Consider the following 21,937-nt stretch of genomic DNA (forward strand, 5'->3'; position numbering starts at 1 on the left):
CATAAGTAAATGGAGGTCTGACATCTGCATTTTTATAAAACTCATAGTTTGGGGCAATTTCTGTTTAAAAAAATGAAAATGTGTTGTTATTGGTGTGAACAGGCATAACCCAGGGAACTGATTAAAAGGGTTAGCTGCACTTCAGAACATCTTGACTTGCATTTGTGAAATATTTGCATTGATATTAGCATTCACTACCAATGTTGGGCCATTTTTTATGTATTAATCAGAGTATCTTCTTATATGACATGTCTTTCCTATCCTTCTATCTTTCATTCCAGCTCTATCATTGTCATGAAATAACAGCTATTTAAAAATCAGTCAGCAAACTCTATAATCACTTTCCTTCAAAGATTATTGATAAACGAGCAAACTCTCCGCTGAAGTCATATATAGATGTTCAGATACTAAGCATGATTTTATATATTAAAGAAAATAAAGCATATCTTGGACTTCCTAGGTCTTATTCTCTAAATGCCTCTATGGATGTTTCAGATACTTAAACACATGAACTTACCTGATGACATGGGAATGTTGTATTTATCTGAATGTCGCCTTCGAATGGCTCCCACATTGGGTATGCTGGCAGGGGTGATGACTGAGGGTCCCTGGGTAATTGGAGTAATTGGGGCTGTTGGAGTAGTAGGTGTTTGAGGTAAACTCTGAGGAGATGTTTCCAAGATGTTCTTTGACATGGTGACAGTGGACACCAGATTTAACTACAGAGATCCAGGAAGGAAGCCAGAGGAAGTTACATGAAGAAAAAAAAAAGGCAGGGAGAAGTATTTAAATGGTTTGACAGATAAGAAAAGAATTTTCTACGACTATGTAGCCACTAATAAGCTGCACAAGGAAGAAGCCAAGCTCAGCTAATTACAGGATGAAACTGCATAATAAAATCTATAATTAGATGATCCTCTAATCTTCAGTAATGTCACTCAGGACTATTCTGCTAGTCCTACTGGACTTGACTCAACAGTCTACCCCTACAGTATCCTGTAGTTTATTATTGACAGGCTCTTTTGCAGGGCAGGCTAGTCCCCGGTTGAAGCCCCAGGATGAGAACCCAGAAGTGTTTTTGCTTTTGGCCAAAGTGACTCAAAATAAGTTCCTATTGTGATGCTGCTGGATTTCCTTTCTTCAGTCCCAAATCTCAGCTGAGAGGCTCCAACCAGCTGGAAAATTTTACACTGACCTTTAGTCTCCTTGCTAATTTGGTGGAATGGTAATGACATTACTACATATTCAAACAAAATTGTCTTAATTGCAAATTAGCCAGAGGACGCTGAAAATTTTCAAATTAAATCTGATTGGAGATGGAGAGAGGGAAATGGAATTTCTTCACTAACAATCATTTGTGGCATGTGTTAACAAATATAATGAAATGTCAAGTTTGCCAATTCCTTTGGAAGTATCATTTTCAATTTATGATTACAGTGTCACTTATGGTTGATATACCCTAGAAAGAGGATGTCAGAGTGGGGAGAAAAAAAGAAAGGAGGTGAAAATATATGCAAGCTGTTTAACAGTGTGCCCTTCATTACACCCCCAGCAAGAAAAGCCTTGTTACTCATTATCAAAAATGCATATTAACTCTGTCATATTTACCATACATCTTTTGTCATAAATAGCATCCAATTAGCAAAATGGATAATCATGACAGTAACCCCCCAAATGATTTCTGCCTTATCCTTGGTTGATACCAATCAAAGCTACAATAGTTTTCTACAGTATATTTCAATATGCAGAACTTAATAATGGCTTGTTGAAATTATAGGAAGAGCACTATCTGTAGGGATATTATGCATTATCTAGCACTAAAATGAATAGAAGTTGGGCAGTAAGTGTGCCTTGATTGATTAAACAGAGATGACTTGGTTTTTATTCCTAATCTAGTAACAACCTGCTTTTCAGGACCCAAATACATTTAAGATAGACTGCTTTTCAACGGCATGCAGCATTGATTGATCTTTCTTTGTGGATTTGTTTTACACATCTAGTCAGTAGAGAGATTTGTTAGGGAAACAAAAATTAACATATGCCAGCTAATTGTTTGGCTTTCTTGGGCAGCAGCCAGCAAAAGAGCATTAGCAGTATAATAATAACGACTGGTGCCCTCAAGGCATCCCTGAGTGCATCTGTTCCTTATAAGTCACAAACTGTTTTTCTTTGTTAAGTACATATGGGGTGGAAGGAGGGAGGAAAATATAATGATTTTGCTCAATGCTGTCTTCAGTATAGTGATGAAATGCCCAAGAGGTACAAAAGTATCTTTGATTTTGTGTAAGTTATAAATTGAAGCAATATTGATTGTTCTTGCTATTACATATCAAAGTAGTAGTATACTACATATACTACTACAAATTCTAAACTGACATGTCAAAGGTATATTTTATTTCATTACACACACACACACACACACACACATTAAATTGATATCCCGCTATTTCCCACTCCAATTTTTTTTTTATCACAATGAAAATAAAATAAAGTTCTATGAGAAGATTGTACAGGCTGCAACATTATTGATAAAACACAGACAGGTTTGGAAATGCTAGGGTTAGTATGTATGTCAACCTTTATGTTTACAGCGTTATGGTAAATTATTCTTCTAGGCAGCAATAATAAGCATGACATGTTTGTAGGCATGGAATCGTGAGCTGATAAAATAGAATTTATTATTAACTAAAGAAAAGCATGTAAAACGTAGGATGATCACTCAGCTCATCTGAATATATTCAAGGTTGGGTGAAACTCATTATTCAGGACTCACAGCCATGATAACTTTGATTTTCATCCATCCATAGCATGGCCAAAAGGTACCATTTAATGAAGTACCATTCAGAGAGTAAATGGTGTCATATAATACACACTGTGGTTGCACCTTGTGTTCGTGTACTGATAGCTGTTTAGAGTGTAATGATGAACCAACAGAGCTCATTTTTCCTTGGTAATAAATTCATGCTATTAATAGTTATCAAATGTGTGGGCCATCTTAACTGAATCACTGCACGAGACCATAATTCTCTACTATCCTATCAATTTTGAAGCTTCTTTTGTACAGTGTACATTTTAGGGGTTATTTTTGGTGGTATTTACCACTCTTCTCTCAAACTAATTTGAAGACAGTATTAGTTCACTACTTCAGATATTTCTAGTTCCAAAGGGAACTTTAAACTGTGCTTTCACTTTAAATTGCTAATCTAAGATTCTGTACTAATTGCCCATCATCAAATGCAATTAGCAATTCTTTCATGTGTGGTTTATGTAATGTAATACTTCAATTACATTATTCATTCAGGTTCTGTTTTGGATTATAGGCTGAAAATTCTTTATTAGTGTACATGTAACCATGCTGCTGGAGTTTTAAAAAATTTACTGATTGAATAATTAATTGGAAAAGAACAAGCTGCAGATTTCTGATGGATTTATGAGACAATTACTCTGTCATGTGGATATCTATCTTACACTATAGAAAACAGTAGAAAAATAAATTTATTGTAATGAGACAGTCAAAACAGTAAATATGGGATAGTTCTAAAATTTATAATGAATTTACTCATTGACATTAAAACAATTCTATGATGCAAAAATATTTTCCACGCATTTTCTACACTATTAAGAAATATTTGGGAGCCAAGTAAACATACTAAAAACTAACAAAAACAGTCATTTGAAAAAAATGAAAAAGCAGACATATTTAGTACTGTAGCGCAAACTTATACTTAAGGCAATAAACAGTTAATTATGGAAAACAACACAAATGTTGAAGATTTACATCCATACAGTATATAAAAATGATACTAATCACTGAAAACTCAGAGGGGCAACTACCAAGTTATAAATCACAGAGCAATCAGTTTGGGAGGTGAAAAAGTCCAAAGAATCACTAGATGGCAGAAAAGAGATGCAGAAAATGTTAATTCAGATTACTGTTGGTGGTCCTGATTTCTGCTCTCCATATCTGATAATCCTAAGGATATGCTTTGAAACAAAGTATTTGAAATATGCAGTTTTGTGGAAAAAAATTACAAACATCTCTTCCATTGTTTTAAGGAATATTTAGGAGGCTATGATATACATTGTATAAATTGTATGCTGTTTTTCTCTATTTTTTTTCAAAGATTATTGGCTACATAGAACATTGAATCATAAGACTGGAAGGGACATCTTTTTTTGTATCGTGGTGACCAGAAATGGACAAAGTATTCCAATGTGGTCTCACTAGAATTAATTTTTATCAAATTATATGAAGCAAGCAGTGTAGCCTGACATACACCGAGATGTATATATAACTTGCAAATATATTTTAGAAGGCTATGGAAAAAGGCTCCATATTTTATTCCATTATCAGTTCTAATTCAGAAACAGACAGTGATATATCAGTAACTCACACCTTTATCAAAAGTGGAGTAGATACCCACTGTAGCATTGCTGATATCAGATGAACAATTTGCTTCTCTTCAATGACAAAAATATTACAAAACGCAATGTCTTTTCTGATGGATATTTTAAATGACAGGGTAAACTACAGCATCAACCCATGTACTTATATAGCCTTGTGTTAGGCTACTATTTCTTTACTACTTCTGTGTCAGCTGAACTTCAGGTATTTCAAAACAGCTTTCTTTTTAATATTTGTGAGTCTATTTCAAAAATGATATTCTTTCTAGCTTCAGCAGAAAGGGAGTGATTTGTGCACTTACAGGTGTGCTTGTTTAGTGTCCCCTATGGCACAGATTGGACAGATTTTGTAAAAGATAGCATTACTTTTAAAGAAACATGCAATTTGACAAGCAATTGCATTTTTCCTTCATTTTATTGCCATATTTTTCATCACACTTATTGTTTTCCAACTGTCAGTAAATTGCTCATTTTCTTAGTCTATTACATTTGTAGACCTATTTACTGTTTATAAAGCAATATGCACTTACAGGTTTTGGAGATGGCTTGGGCTCTGAAGGTCGCATGTGCAAGTGGGTCATCATTGCCTGAAGACGTTCACGTTCTTTAGAAAGCTGTTAAAGAAAGAGTGAGATCAGAAGCATTTTAGAAATGACTAATAACAGCTATTTTATTTCATGTGATACATCTTATCTTGGAGACTGTTATGGAGTAATGTTCCTGCATATCAAAGCCTATGTCAAAGCCTGTGAAAACTTTTATAGAGAGAGAGGGAACTTGGATTTTCAGGAGTGGAGGGAGAGAAAGAAAGAAGAAAGCTGTATAACTTTTGTCATATTTAAAAGGTCAGAGAAAACAAATAATACTTCATCTTTTTGTCAATAAGAGAATTGAGGTCATTACTGACTCAACAGTAGCAAGTTACTAGGTCTGTAAATTAGATGGCCCATAGTGTCTCTTTACAGTCCTATGGACACTATTAGCAATGGGCTAGCGCCAACAGAGGTGAAGGGTTCTCATAGCATGGTACCTGCCAAGACTGTCTATACTTTTCATCCATTCCCATGAGGTTAAGTTAGTGCCCCCTGCAATCTACCATAATCAATCTAATTCAATAGAGTGACAGGGACTAGGCAGTGTGAAATGTTGAACTCTGCCACTAAACTGACATCAACAATGTTCTAGATCTCATTACAATGGGTGGACCTTACATTTCTATAGTCATACAAAAGAGGGAGGAGGGAAAAACTCATAATTGGTCACTCTGAAAGTAGAAAGTCCATTGAGACTTTTATATTACAACATAATATTTGTAAATATAAATTGCACCTCAAAGAAAGCCTTCAACATGGTTCATAAAAGGACCAGGATTATTTGTGGCCCTCTCCTTTGGTTATATTGCTATATTATAATATAGTACTCAACAATTATATTTAGTTTTGTATATCTAAAATGCAAAAATAAATGATCTTTCAATTTTTAAAGGCCCAAATAGTATCATATACATACTGTAGATAAAAACCCTAAAAGCACTATGCCAGTAAAATTAACTTTAATATACTAAACAATACATTAAATGAATACTCTAAGACTTTAGTGTAAAAACTTCTTTTCCATGCCAAACTCATAAATATTTGTAATAATTGCAAACACACACACACACACACACACACACACACCCCTCTGAGAATTTGGATGGGTAAATAAAGCAAAGTCTTTGTACTGTATATAAAATGAAAGAGAATAATAACTATAGTTATTTCATTTCCCACTGTTTAATTTTCAGGCAAAAAAAAAAAAGTAATCCAAACCATGCAAAACCAAACAAAACAAAAACCCACAGCCCCTGACCCATACAACCCATGCTTGTATTATATGAGACTTTTCCATTGTATGTCAGCTATCTCTTTTGCAGAATGAGCACAAAATGTAAAATGGTAACAGTAAAGCAGTTTAGGGCTATAAAGGAAGACATGCTTTAAATAGATTACAGTTTAATTGGTCTGTGCTAAAAAGAATATTAAATATAATTCTGCTAGAGCTTATTTGGTCCAAAATGTATTTTCTACCTGGACTAAACATTTGATTCCCACATTTAAGTCTTTATTATTTTATTGGATCCTGTTGTTAACTAACATATGTCTTATGTCTGGTGGCGTTCTCTCCAATTATACTAAATGAAAAATTTCTAGTAATTTGTCTTTCCCTTCCTCACCCAACCTCCCAAATTATTGAAACTATATGTAAAAGTATGATTCTGAGCACTGATTTACATTAGCCATTTTAGGAATGACAATGTTAGGGTTTTTTTATTTTTTTATTATTTTTTTCTATTCTTAGATGGCCAAAAGTACATTATGCTGAAAACCATCATATACTAAGACAAAATCAAAGCCATTATGTGAATTAGGAACAAAATTTCTGGAGTCTAAAAATATGGCCTTATGAATCTCCAGACACATATTTTCATAACTATATGGCATGATGAAGCAGGCTGAAGACTTGTCTACAAGGTCTCAAGAATTTTGGTCATCACTAGAATGTGACAGCAGACAATATGGCAGACAATATGGCAGCACAGAGAAATTTTAAAGTGAAATGTTTAGTTGCAGATTGATGATGTTATTGGCATATATTTATGTTTATGAACTGTTGCTTTAAAAGGTAGTTGAGAATTTATATGAATACAAATGATATAGAAAATAAATTAATCCAGACTTGCATAATCACGTCACTTGCATAATCCAGACTATGCAAGTCAATCCATACTTTCATAATGACATCCCATTTCCTAAAGGCACAATTACCAATGAAGATTAAAAAAATGATAGTTAAAAATAATTTTTAACATAAATGAAGTCAAACCTCATGTGCTTATTTAGAAAAAAAATACTCCCTGAATTCAGCGGCTCTTTTCTGAGTAGATGTTTAAATTGCATTGCTTTGGATAGTTAATTAGTATTTAATTTATTTCAAAACATACCAGTAGATATTAAAACATGTTCATAAATGTTAACCCATGTATACATAATTCCATAAGAAATTAAGACAATTTTCTCAAGGAAAAATATATTCAGAATATGGATATTTTCAAACCTGTATTTCTAATTGTTGGACCACTTGCATTTGCACCCGACACTGAGCAGTGCTTCGGTCATCCAATGCATGTTCATTATTAAGGTGCCTAGTAAAAGAAGAAATAATTAAAATAATTAAAAATATAGAACATTAGGTAAAGGTTGATAACCTTCTCAATCCTATTGCTTCTCTTTCTCTCTGTGTATGTTCTGTAAATACAATTCTTATGTGAGAAAGTTAGTTACTGAAACCCAGTTCAAATCTAAACTGCTGTAACAGGCATAATACAACTACCTTGCAAGAAACTTCACTATTTCCCTAATGGAATTCACTGCAAAGTAGTTTGGAAAATGCAACTGAGCAGTCTTGGTCCTGGCTATAATTTATGATAAGAGACACAAGAAAATGGTGCACAAAGGTACAATGACAAGGGGACCAAATTTAACACTTACTTTATAAAAGAGCTAGTCATGGGTACCTTTGATAGGAATAAAGTAACACCACTTGTGTCGTGATGATGCAAATGGTACTAATTATAATGACAAATTCATATCATATATGTGACATAATGTAATTTTGACTTTTACTCAGATGCCTATATAACTAGTTCCTTTTACCTGCCAGTTGTGAAGGGATAGATATGTCTAAATAAATACACCTAAACATTTAACCACACATCTTTTTATGATTTGAGTACACTTACCAAATCTGAACTTTTCCCTCTCCGCCACATGATAAGAGCACATTTTGGTAATAATATTTGGATATTGTCAATGAAAACAGGACCATTATGTCTACCTTTCAACACACATAGCCTATGAATTTAGCAAAAATGCATTTCTGGATGAGCAATGCAAAAAGACAAAGGGTACAGCATTGGAAAATGGAGAAGTATAGATGAAAAAATGCAAATAATATACAAATGTGATCACTACAAATTCACTTGGGTTAAACTTTAATAAAGTTTAACTTTATTAAACTTTATTATATATGACAATATATTTAGCAAGTCATTATTTACTTTACAAGGAAAATATTCTACTTGATAAAGCAATTTGTACTTTCTACACCTATATCCTCATATATAAGTGAGAACTTCCTAAATTCCAGTCCTAGAGAAAAAAATATAAGCACCTAGTAAGATTCTTACCAGGCTTACCAAATAGTTGATTAAACAGGACATTCATTTTTAAAGAAAAGTAAGTGACCTATTTTAAGTTTTCAAGCTTATTTCACTTTTTTTTAAAAAAAATTCTAAGCAGTATAATTGAAGGAGGTATGATGCTTCCAGAAGAACCATCTGAAAAAGAATGTATGGGTGAGTTTTTTGTTTGATTACTCTTGATTTAAATGACTGATATCAAAATTACAGTAAGGAGCTGATGTATTAATTGGCTATGTGACACATCACAGAATTCTGGTCTGCAAAGATATTTTAATATCTCTTTGATATATTATTGCAATTAAATTGTAGCAGTTGGGATAGTTAATTTGATTCCAACCTCAATTATTCACCATTTCCAAATAAATATGCATTAGAACTTGAATCTAATAAACAGGGAGGAGTTTTTAACTAACAATAAGTGAATAAATGAAATACTTGTATGGATGAGTAACTATTGTTCTAATAAGTAATATTTTTCATTCTATTTGAATATACACTGGTGGCAGACATACTGGAGTTATCTCTATTCACAGGATATGATTGTCAACATTCCTAAGTAACTATCAGCATTTAAATTATATAAGCATTGCATGAAAACTTTGCTATCATTGGAAGGAATGTGGAAAAAGTATGTCATGTGAACACAATGTATTACAAAACAATGAAAAAGAAACAAAAATTACTCTATTAAATTATGTCCTAATATCAGTATTTTCTTTTTTCATTTAGATTTCATAATAGCTTCTTTTCTATGCTTTCAAGCTCTTAATTACAATGAAATTTCTTTATGCACACACTGATTTATAATGGCGTACTGTTTAGCAAACAATGACATAAGGCATATTGATAACAAGCAGCCTAGGGCTTTGAATGTAGTAGTAGACATGGATAAGAAAGTTGTTTATTTATTTATAAAATTTATATGATTGGCTGCCCATCTAAACACATGGTTGCATATATATCAGTGGTGAAATCCAATTTTTTTTACTACCAGTTCCATCCTGAGGGAAGGATATGGCAAAATCTCCATTCCCACCCTACTCTGGGGTCAGCCAGAGGTGGTATTTGCCGGTTCTCCGAACTGCTTACATTTTGTAAACATTTAAGTGTATCTTTTCATGTGACAACAGTGAAGAAATGAAACTTGGCTACAATGTAAAGTAGTGAGTATACAGCTTGTATAACAGTGTAAATGTGCTGTCCCCTCAAAATAACACAACCCACAGCCATTAATGTCTAAACTGCTGGCAACAAAAGTGAGTACACCCCTAAGTGATAATGTCCAAATGGGGCCCAAATAGCCATTTTCCCTCCCTGGTGTCATGTGATGCATTAGTGTTACAAGGTCTCAGGTGTGAAGGGGGAGAAGGTGTGTTAAATTTTGTGTTATTGCTCTCACTCTCTCATACTGGTCACTAGAAATTCAACATGGCACCTCATGGCAATGAACTCTCAGGATCTGAAAAAACAAATTATTGCTCTACATAAAGATAGCCTAGGCCAGTGTTGGCGAACCTTTTTCTTGTTGCGTGCCAAAAGTGTGTGTGTGTGCGTGCGCAATAGTGCATGCATGTGCCAGCACCCATATTGCAATGTGCACCCCAACTGCGCATGCACGCATGACCCATGCTCCCCTGCGCATGCGTGCATCCCCTGCCCTGTTTTGGGCCTGGAAAGCCTCCTGAACCAAACTTTGGCATCCCCAAGCCTCCAGCTGGGAGGGAGGGAAGCCTCAGCCCTCTGCTCCTGCCACTGCCAAGGAAGCAGCAGTTCAAGAATCCCCAGGGTGAGGGGGCACGCTTCTCTCCCACCCTGTCCAAACCAGCCACCATTCTGCTCCTTCTCTAGCATTCGCTTGGCCGGTGGCGCAGCGGTGGGCATGGCAGAGGCCAGGCGACAGGCCCAACTGTGGGTGGCCCAGCACCCCCATCCAAGACCCGCTACACCCACCGCTGGCTGAGCCAGGCTCTCCAGCCACCACAGTGGAGGCAGCGATGCCCACAGCCCAGGGGATCCACGCAGCTGGCAGAGTGAGGCAAGAGGGTTTCTCGGCCCTGCTTCAAAGGCGGGCACGGGGTCACCTGTGCAGGCAGCTCAGCCTCCCCCCCCCCACCCTCACCGGCTGCTAGCCCACCAAAACTCCACCAGCCACACTTGCTCGGCTGGCAGCTCCCAGCAGAGAGAAGTCCAGGCAGGGTGGCGGAGGCCATGCATTTGGAAGCCGAGGTGGTGGGGCCAAGATTGCTGCTGCTGGCCAGGAAACAGCCGCTGCTTTGTCTCACCAGGGAACAGATGGGTACCCAGTTGCCCTCCAGCCTGGCAACGCGTGCTAGGCTCACTGAAAGACTCGCAGTCAGCCGGGCGAGCGGGGCAAGGCAATGTGGTTCTTGGCACAAGGCAGCCGGGTTGCTCAAGTGACCCAATCCACCAGGTGAGGAAAAAGCAGCGGTAGGCCCTGCACGGCTGTGGCTCACAGAAAGCCTGGGTGGCAAGTGGCTGGGGAAGCCTGCGGGTAGTAGACTATCAGGGGAGTTGCAAAGCTGCCAAGCTCCCAGCGGGGAGGAGCCGAGGCAGGGCAGTGGAGGCCACACATTCAGAGTTTTTTCCTTTTAAGCTGAGTTTGCTGCTTTTCCCTCGCCTGACAGGTCAGGGCACTTGAGCAACCCGGCTGCCTTGTGCCAAGAAAAGTGTTGCCCCACCACGCGGGGAGAGGGGAGGGAGGGGGAGAGCTACTGCCATCACATACTTCTTTTTCTCCTTCTGGCATTGAACTCGGCCAACTTGCTTGTCCCCAACCATGCTTGCTTACCCTGTTCCTTTTTATTTAGCTGCCGCTTGAATTTGTCTAAGTCAAACATGGCTAAGGGAAGGGGCAGTGGGTGGGCAGCTGGCCACCCTTCTCATGCAGTTGCTGCTGCTGCTGCTGCTGCTACTCTTCTAGGGTGGCGGCTCTGCAGAGGAGGAACGCCGGAGACACCATGCTGCTGGGAAGTGGTCATGCTTCCTTCGCAGAAGTGGCGAGGGAGGGTGCACCGGGGCTGGCTGGCTTTTCTGGGGCTCCCGAGCTGCCCAGATGCTCCAGACCACCTGGGGCCGTGCAAGAAGCCCACGCAGGTGGGGAGGGAGGGAAGCCCATGCAGGTGGGGAGGGAGGGAAGCCCCCTACCCTGGCCAACAGCTCTGGGCTCCCCACTCCATGTCTTTTGGCACATGGGCCCATTGCTCTTGCCACTGCTAGTCTTCATGTGCACATGCACACCAGAAGCCTTGGTAGTACAGTGGTTTAATGCACCCTGTTATTAACACAGCTGCCTGCAATTTCTGCAGGTTCGAATCTTACCAGGCTCAAGGTTGACTCAGCCTTCCATCCTTTCTAAGGTAGGTTAAATGAGGACCCAGTTTGTGGGGGCAATAAGCTGACTTTGTATAAATATACAAAAGTATGAAGGCTATTGCTTAACGCATTGTAAGCCGCCTTGAGTCTCCGGAGAAGGGCGGCATATAAAATCAAATTAAAAAAAAAAAATCTTACCAGGCTCAAGGTTGACTCAGCCTTCCATCCTTTCTAAGGTAGGTTAAATGAGGACCCAGTTTGTGGGGGCAATAAGCTGACTTTGTATAAATATACAAAAGGATGAAGGCTATTGCTTAACGCATTGTAAGCCGCCCTGAGTCTCCGGAGAAGGGCGGCATATAAAATCAAATTAAAAAAAAAAAATCAGAAGACCAAGTGGCCGACGTGCCTGCACACACTGGAAACAGGTAGATTATCCTCCTGGAGCACGCATGCGCAATGGCTGGCTGCTCTTCCGGTTTCCAGTGCGCCCGTATGTGTGAAAACCAGCTGGTCAGCACGCCGGAACCCAAAAGAACAACTGGCAATGGCTCTGCGTGCCATTTCCAGCATGTGTGCCATAGGTTTGCTATCACGGGCCTAGGCTATAAGAAGATTGCCAAGACCCTGAAACTGCACTGCAGCACAGTGGCCAAGACCATACAGTGGTTTAACAGAACAGGTTCCACTCAGAACAGGCCTCGTCATGGTCGACAAAAGAAGTTGAGTGCCCGTGCTCAGCATCATATCCAGAGGTTGGTTTTGGGAAATAGATGTATGAATGCTGCCAGCATTGCTCCAGAGGTTGAAGGGGTGGGGGGTCAGCCTGTCAGTGCTCATACCATACGCCACACGCTACATCAAATTGGTCTGCAGGGCGGTCATCCCAGAAGGAAGCCTCTTCTAAAGATGATGCATAAGAAAGCCTGCAAACGGTTTGCTGCAGACAAGCAGACTTAGGACATGGATTCCTGGAACCATGTCCTGTGGTCCGATGAGACCAAGATAAACGTATTTGGTTCAGATGGTGTCAAGTGTATGTGGCGGCAACCAGGTGAGGAGTGTCAGGGCGTTGATTAATCCCATTCTGCTTTTGGGATAATCGCACCTGATTACGAGGGGTGGATCATGACATTTCCTTGCAAGTATACTTTAAGAAAACAAAACCCGAAGATATATTCTAAGAAAACTCATTTATTTGTTATAAAGAAAATAAAACACCTAACTGATCTAATAAGTTACATTTTGAATTAAGTTCGTGCCAGCTGCTTCTCAGCAGCCGGACCTCTGGCAAGAAAACAAAGGAAAAAATGTGTGAAAGAATGGGGTGGACATGCGCAGTTTAGCTTACTGATAACAATTCTTGGCAAGCTACGGAAAGTCTGATAGTCCAGAAATGAGAGCTCAGCTGGTAAATAAAAGAACGCAGTGACAAACCCCTTCTTTTGCCAGTTGAGCGAATATCAGTACATCATCAAATAAGGCACATCTTCTTACGCAGATACTCGTGTTGAGCTGCTGGAAGTGGTTTGTTGAGCATATCTGCAATCTGATCATGTGTAGATACACACTTTTTTCACTAAATGTTTTATGTTTTGATAACGGATGTCAATGTGTCTGGACCTAGAACCTGTGAAATGTGATTCAGAAATATAAACCACCGATTCATTGTCTTCCATCACTGTGATTGGTCGGATCAGGTGTGTCCAGATATCTGTGACTAAAGCATCAAACCAACTTAGAGAATTACATGCATCTGAAACACAAGCATATTCAGCTTCAGTAGATGAACAAGAAACAAAATTCTGTTTATGTACTTGCCAATAAACAGGACATCCATTTAAGAACATCATATAACCTGAAGTACTTTTATGTGATTTCTTATCACTTGCCCAATCAGAATCTGCATAACAACATAATTCTGCATAATCAGTATGTGTTGGTTCTAACAATAACTTCAAATGTTTAGTGTATTTTAGGTATCTCAATAATTTCTTAACGCATGTCCAATGAAACTGTTTTGCCTTACCTACGTGTCAAGATAAGAGATTAACACTAAGTGCAATGTCGGGTCTGGTCCAACTACTAATGTACAACAATGACCCAATAACTGAACGATAAAGTGTTTGATCCTCGAACTCAGGACTTGATTCATGTGTCAAGTTGTGAAAATCTGTTTGCATGGGTGTCTTTGTCGTGTTAGCATCTTTCATGTTGCAATGATGCAAAATTTGTTCAATTTTATCCTCTTGTGAAAGACTAAACCCCTTCTGTGTTTTTTCAATCTGAACACCTAAATAAGTGCTAATGTGACCTAATGATTTCAATGTGAAATATCTCTGCAAAGCTTTGGCAAAAATTTCACTCATTTGCTTATTTGGACCAATATAAACAATATCATCAACATAAACAAGAACTATCTCATATGCATTGTTAGATCTTTTTGTGAACACGCACTCATCAGTTTTGGACTTAATAAAGCCCATTGAATTTAGTTTGTCAGTAAGACATAAGTACCACATTAAACCAGATTGTTTCAGACCATAAAGACTTTTGTTTAGAAACCAGGTATCCCCTTCTTGCTGTCGGAATCCTGGAGGACCTTTCACGTAGATCTCTTCATCTAGGTCTGCATGTAGATAAGCTGTATCAACTTCAAACTGGAAAACTTCTAAACCAAGGATAGTTGCAGTTGCTAAAGCAATTTTTACACTCTCAGTTCTGACTGAGGTGGGTATTTGTGTAGTCCTCAGGATAACATTGAGCGAAACCCTGAGCTACAAGTTTGGCCTTATACAGTGACTCACCATTTGGTTTTTTTTTTATTCTGTAGACCCATCGAGTGCCAATGACCTTTTTGTTTGCTGGAGGTTTTGCAGGTGTAAACACTTTAAGTTTCTTTAGACTGTCCATTTCAACCTGCATTGCTTCATACCATTTGTCTTGCTCTGAATCAGGAAGCTGCTTGATTTGTGTGAAATTATCAGGTGGAAGTGTAACATTGCAAATCAAAGGCAAGGGTGCTTTTGTCAGTTGCCAAGAATATCATTGTCATTCGCCTTAAAGTTTAGTTCATAGAAATCTCGTGCATCTCTCAAGTTCTCAATTTTAATCCTCTTATCTCGCAAAGTTATCAGTAAACCTTCCGGTATCAACCATCTATATAGAATTGCATTTTTCCTTAATTGCATCGTCAAAAATTGGTATCTTCGCCGCTGCTCTCTAACTTTCCTAGGGATTTGCTTTAAAATCATAATTTGTTGTCCTTTATATGATATCACCTGGTCCCTTGCCTTCCTATAAACTTCCTCCCGTATATCCTTCTTACAAAATCGAATATGAATTTCTTGAGGCAAATTATGTCGCTTTGCATATCCCGTAAATACCCTATAGGCCTCATCAATGTCTTTCATTATTAACTCCTTATCTTTTTCCAAGATTTCAGTTAAAATACTTCCAACTACTTCTCTCACACATTCTTCTTTATCTTGAACCACATTCTGCATTCTTAGGAAAAAGGAGGAGCGTTCCATCTGTAAGAAAATTATTTCTTCTTCCATAATCCTTGTAGTTGCGGCCTGTTCACGTTCCAATCCTGCCAAGAGTTCTTTTTTTTTTTTTAAATTTGATTTATATGCCGCCCTTCTCCGGAGACTCAGGGCGGCTTACAATGCGTTAAGCAATAGCCTTCATTCTTTTGTATATTTTATACAAAGTCAGCTTATTGCCCCCACAAACTGGGTCCTCATTTCACCTACCTTAGAAAGGATGGAAGGCTGAGTCAACCTTGAGCCTTGGAGAGATTCGAAGCAGCAGAAATTGCAAGCAGCTGTGTTAATAACAGGGTGCACTAAACCCCTGTACTATCAAGGCTCTTCTTCATATCTGTTAGTACGGGCTTCCACTTCGTGAAGTCTTCCCTCTTGTTTAACCATTACCTCTCGCACTTCTGTCAATTGTTCATTTAATATTTTAATGTCTCCCCGCACCGCTCCCATTTCACTTCTCAAATTCATCGTTAAGTCCTCAAAATTTTTCATCATTACCTCTTGCATCGTCTGCATCATTCCCTGTAAATTCTGTAATGAGGGGGACTTTCCCAATGTATTTGCATCTTCTATAGGTTTAGATGACATTTGGGATGATAATACCGGCGATGATGCCGAGGGGGGCAGTAAAACTTTCTTGTTCCCTTTAGTAACGGTTGTAACTGCTGCAATGGACATCTCTCCTTGAGGTCCTCCTTGATTTTTATTTGGAGACCAAAAATTCTTCCAACCCAGCATACACACTAAGTTCTCTCCACTTTTCTGCTTACTTAATTTTTCTCTTCCTCAAATTCTCTATTTATCAATTAATTTAAATCAGCTAAGTATATAGATATATTAATTATTTTCCACTGTAACAATAGTAAATCTTATTTAAGTTTCTATTCAGCCTGATATATCACTCAGGCCTGATCAGTAAATAAAGGTTGAAGAAAGGAGGGAGAGTACTGTCAAAGATTAACCAAAAAGGGGAGGAAAGAGGAAATGAGGAGGACCAAATCTTTAGATTTAAAATTTCCTCTAAATACAGCACGAAGTTTCTTTTGGGGTTTCCAAGTCTGCCACTAGATGGAGTTGCTGATCTTATATTGCCGACAGTTCCAAGCAAAGACGTTTTCAGCTACAAACATAGAGTACCAGAAAGCTAGTGATTCAGCTTAATAAGGGAGATTATTGATAGTTTGTCCCGGATTTATAAGTTTATGATAGAAAAAGAAAAGTCCACAGCCAAATCCAATAATCCAATCAAGGAGATAGCAGATGCAAAGGAGAGAAAATTTACACTCCGTTACCAGCTCTTCCCCTATTAAATAGGCAGATTTCTTCACTGTCCGGGTTACTCTCACTCAGCCGCTGATCAAGTGAGGCTGTTTCGCCTCACAACTTGTCCCGGCAGTTAGAGCTTTACCCTCTCTCTCTCCACGTTCCTCACCTCTGAGTTCAAAAATCCGAGTTCTCCAATTCTCCAGCTCTCTGCAATCGGCTTCCTATCCAACACGATGAGTCATTCCTTTGGGGCCGCCATTCCTCGGCGCCCTCTCCTTGACTTCAGAGACCGAAGGAGGATCAAGCCTTCAGCGCGCGGGATCGCCACATCCACGCGCGCCCTGCACTCCTCACTCTCCCTGCTCCCTCCAGGGGCGGTTTCGGCAGAAAAAGAAGCGGTCTGAGTCAGGGAAAAGAAGATCAGGTCAGGAGTACTTTTCCTATCCTTCTTCTTCTTATGGTGACGTCACCGGAAGCCTTTAAGGCGAATGAATTGGAGACTGAGGGGGAAGCAGAAAATGGAAGCTTAAAAGACCTACAGGAGGATGAAGAATCTAAGGAACGAACAGATGGGAAGGAGAGAAAGATAGAGAGGGAAGGAGTTGGTGGAAGGAAAGAACCCCTTTCCCCAAGGAGAACCCGACAGACTAAAAACAAAACAGAGAGCAAGTAATAAGTAAGTAGTAAGGAGGATGATAAAGGGAAAGGTGGGGGTATCTTTATTTTCAGCTAATATTAATGGTTTAAATAATCCATGTAAGAGAAAGAGAGTGTTTAACCGGTTGGTAAAAGGAAATTATGATATGATATGCCTGCAGGAGGTTCATGTAAAAGGAAACCAGAAAGCGATACTGGAGAATAAAAGACTGGGAAATTTGTATGCCTCCCTGGCAGATCAAAAAAAGAAGGGAGTAGTGATATATGTAAAAGGACACTTAGAATCTAAATTAATTTATGCCGGGAAAAAAGGTAGAGTCCTGATGGTAGAGGTAACAATGGACCAAAGGAAATGTTTGTTGGTTGGAATTTATGCCCCAAATGGATGTCAAGTAAACTTCTACAGGAAATTATATCAGAAGCTATTAGAGGTTAACTATGCCAATATTTGTTTGCTCGGGGACTTTAATGCGGTTATAGACCCAAACTTGGATTATATACCAGAGAGAGGTAAAGCTGGGAAAAAGAGGAGGAAACTTCTGCCAAAAATTTGTAAACAGATTAGAGAGGTAACAGGGTTGAGAGATATATGGAGGGATAGAAATCCGGGAAAGAAACAGGGTACTTATTTCTCCCCCAGACATCATTCCTGGTCCAGATTAGATATGGCCTGGATGACTGTAGGATTATGTGACCAGGTGTTAGATGTGGCAATTGAGGTTAATGACTGGGCAGACCATAATCCGTTGAAAATAGTATGGAGAGGAGCCCGCAGAATAAAGAGATGGAAGATGGATGTAGGAGTATTAAAAGACAAAGATCTACTCCAAAAGCTAAAAGAGGAGATGGTTTTTTTCTTTAGGGTCAATAGGAAAGAGGATACTAGTCCACAGATTATCTGGGATACGGTGAAGGCGGTGATCAGGGGAGTAGTATCATCTCATATAATTGGAAAGAGGAAGACCCAAAGACTGAAACGGAGTAAATTGATGTGTGAATTGGAGAAAGTGGAAGTGAGGTTGCAGACAGACCCAGGGAACTTAAAACTAGTTGAGAAGAAGAAAATAACCCGACACCAGTTAAACCTATTAGATCAGGAAGAATTGGCTACTAAAATTAGATGGGCAAAACAAAGGCATTTTGAGCATGCAAATAAAGCAGGAAAATGGCTTACTTATAGACTGAAGAAGCAACAGGAGAGAAATAGGATAGTTTGTTTGAAGGACCAAAGGGGAAGATGTGTTTCGGATAAGGAAGGGAAAGGAAAAATAATACAAGAATATTTTACTGCTTTGTATTCAGCTGGAGATGAACAGGACCAGGAGATTAGAGAGTATTTGGCTAGAGCGGATTCCCGGAAGGTCCCACTCCCAATGAGAGAAATATTGAATGCAGAGATTACCTTGAAGGAAGTAAAGTTAGTATTAAGGGAACAAAAAGGGGGAAAGACCCCAGGTACGGATGGTCTGCCAGTAGAAATTTATAAGGCCCTCCTTGAGACTTTGGGGGAATTTTTGACTCAAGTATATAATGAGGTTCTGGTCTTTGGTCAAATGCCACCCTCCTGGTCTGAAGCATATATTACACTAATTCCAAAGGAAGACACTGATCCGCTTCTGATTAAAAATTACAGACCGATTTCCCTGCTTAATTCCGATTATAAATTATTCTCTGCGATTTTAGCGAAGAGACTAAAAATTTTCCTGAATGAATACATCCACGGAGACCAGAATGGCTTCCCACCTCATAGACAATTGAAAGATAATGTGAGAACTATAATGAATATATTAGAATATTATGAATGTAATTCTGATAAACAGGTGGCCCTGGTCTCCGTGGACGCACAAAAAGCCTTTGACAGAGTGAGCTGGAAATTTCTCTTTGCACAGTTGAGCGAAATGGAATTCGGGGAAAGATTTACCAGGGCAATCCGGACAGTATACGCAAAACAGACAGCGAAAATACTTATTAATGGGGAGGAGTCTGAAAAAATTGATATAAGTAAAGGTACTAGACAGGGATGTCCATTATCTCCACTTTTATTTATTTTAACCCTAGAGTTATTATTGAATGAGGTCAGAAGAAATCAAGGAATTAGAGGGCTAAGAAACAGAGGGGAAGAGTTTAAGCTCCAAGCCTTTGCGGACGACTTGATATTTGTCTTGGAAGAACCTTTGGAATCGGGACCAATCTTGCTACAGGAATTGGAGGCTTACGGGAAAGTAGCGGGATTTAAATTAAATAAAGATAAAACCAAGATCCTAATTAAAAATATGACGAAGAATCAAAAAGCGCAGTTAGAGGAAGAACTAGGGATCCAGATAGTCAAAAAACTAAAATACTTAGGAATTTGGCTTTCATCTAAATGCTCGACCATTAAAGAAGACAACTATCAAAAACTACTTAGTCAAACTAAAGAAATGTTGGAAGGATGGAAAAGTTTACAGTTATCATTATTAGGTAGAATTGCAGTAGTTAAGACGTATATCCTGCCTAAATGGATTTTTCTCTTTCAGACAGCCCCAGTTTTAGTAGATACAATTTTTTTTCATTCTTTAGATCAGTGTATACGTAGATTTGTATGGCAGAATAAAAAACCAAGGATTAAATTGAAAATGCTTCAAGAATCCCCTTCCAGGGGAGGATTTGGCCTACCTAAATGGGAGCTTTATCATCAGGCAGCTGTCTTAACTTGGATCAGAGACTGGATTGCCTTGAGGAGGAGGAGAATCCTTAGCTTGGAAGGCCACAATTTGCAACAGGGGTGGCACTATTATCTGAGTCAGGAAAGGCCCAAAAAACATAAATATTTTATGGACCACTTTATTCGAAAGGTTTTGATGACCATATGGGATCGAATAAGAAATAAATTTTACCTGATGACTCCGATTTGGCTTTCCCCTTTAGAGGCAATGACACACCCGACTCTTTACAACAGAAATAAACCACTAATCTACCAAGCTCTGTTGGATCCTTCAGGCAAAGTAAAATCTCGAAATATGCTGGGGGAATTAGGCTATGAGCTAGATTGGTGGTCATACAATCAGATCCAATCTAGGACAGCTCAGGATAAAAATAAAGGAGGAATTTATAATTCTCTACAGGAACTTGATAAGATCTTGTTGGGGAAGGATGAGAAGGTATTATCCAAACTCTATCAATTCCTCTTAATGGACTGGATTGGAGAGGAGGTCATCAAGGACTCAATGATTGCCTGGGGAAGAAATTTGGGATACTCGATTGAACTTGAAAAATGGGAAGAAATCTGGGGGACAACCTTAAAATTAACAATGTCAGTTTCCTATAAGGAAAATATATACAAAATGCTATATAGATGGCACCTTCCCCCTGCTAGATTATCGAAGATGTTCCCGGGGACCTCTCCGGTTTGCTGGAAATGCAACGCCACTATGGGAACTTACTTTCATAGTTGGTGGACCTGTCCCCGAGCAAAAGAATATTGGGCTAGAATTCAAAAATGGATTTTAGAAATCATAGGATGTAGAATAGATTTGAACCCGGAAACGTTTTTACTAGGCATGAAACCAGAGAACTTAAACAAATCTAATTGGTATCTCGCTCTCCACATCATCATTGCAGCCAGGATCTCGTTCGCGCAAGAATGGAAATCCAAAAATATCCCATCGGAAGCTACGTTAATTGCAAAGATCATGGACTGTGCAGAAGCAGACAAGCTTACTGGACTTTTGCGAGATAGACAAGAATTGGGGTTATATAGGAGCTGGGACAGATGGTATGCTTGGCTGCAAAAAAAGAAATCTTAAGAAGAACGAAAATATTAACCTTAATGTGAACGTGGGTAAATACTTCCAGGAGTACTGCATGACGATTGAGAATTTTTTTTCTGGTTAAACCTTCCTTTCTTTTGATGAGTTAGCTTAATGGAAGTTTGTACTTTCTCCAGGCGAAAATTGATACTTTAAAACTCTATATGTATTATATTACTCTCTGCAATTCTATCCATATTATTATATTTTTTTCTGTATTTTTTAATAATTTTCAATAAAAAAATTTAAAAAAAAAAAGAATATCGTTGTGGAGGGATTCCTTTTGTGGCCCTCTTGGAACGTCTCGGAACAACAGTCCAGTCTTCTTCTGCTTCGTCCTCGTCCTCACATTCGTCGCTAGCGTCAGCATCTGCGGCTTGCGAAGACGGAACATCAGGTTGAGAAGAACCAGTGGAATCTTGATCATCAATCTGCATGGCATCAGCAGTATCATCTCTAGGAAAATAAATCCAGGATCATTGGAATGAATCCTGGACCAGTCAATATGTTCCTCAAAATTAGCAGATTGGGAAATCACAATTACATGTTTAAAGTCAATAAATTTGCTCCATTTTGAGTTATCATCAATACCCATAAATCTCAGTCTCTTTGCTGCTGGACCTCCTTTTCTTCTTTGAGCTAAGGGAATGTTCACCATAGCATATGAACCAAAAATATGGATGTTTTTAAGATCGGGC

General features: G+C 38.7%; 1 protein-coding gene across 8 annotated transcripts in view; it reads right to left on the reverse strand.

Annotated features, from left to right (window-relative positions):
* FOXP2 (forkhead box P2) overlaps positions 1-21,937 on the reverse strand; it is a 459,756-nt gene that overhangs the window by 37,280 nt on the left and 400,539 nt on the right. For all 8 annotated transcript variants that reach the window (XM_070947598.1, XM_070947595.1, XM_070947594.1 and 5 more), the window contains 4 exons: positions 7,501-7,588; positions 4,935-5,018; positions 518-719; positions 1-60 (listed from right to left, as the gene is read on the reverse strand). The exon at positions 1-60 is cut by the window's left edge and continues 17 nt beyond it. In XM_070947598.1, the coding sequence (XP_070803699.1) occupies positions 1-60; positions 518-719; positions 4,935-5,018; positions 7,501-7,588 (434 nt within the window). The remainder of the gene's footprint in view (positions 61-517; positions 720-4,934; positions 5,019-7,500; positions 7,589-21,937) is intronic.

This window comes from Pituophis catenifer, unplaced genomic scaffold (assembly GCF_029215685.1).
Source record: "Pituophis catenifer annectens isolate HBS135680 unplaced genomic scaffold, rPitCat1.0.hap2 SCAF_7, whole genome shotgun sequence".
Classification (NCBI taxonomy): Eukaryota; Metazoa; Chordata; class Lepidosauria; order Squamata; family Colubridae; genus Pituophis; species Pituophis catenifer.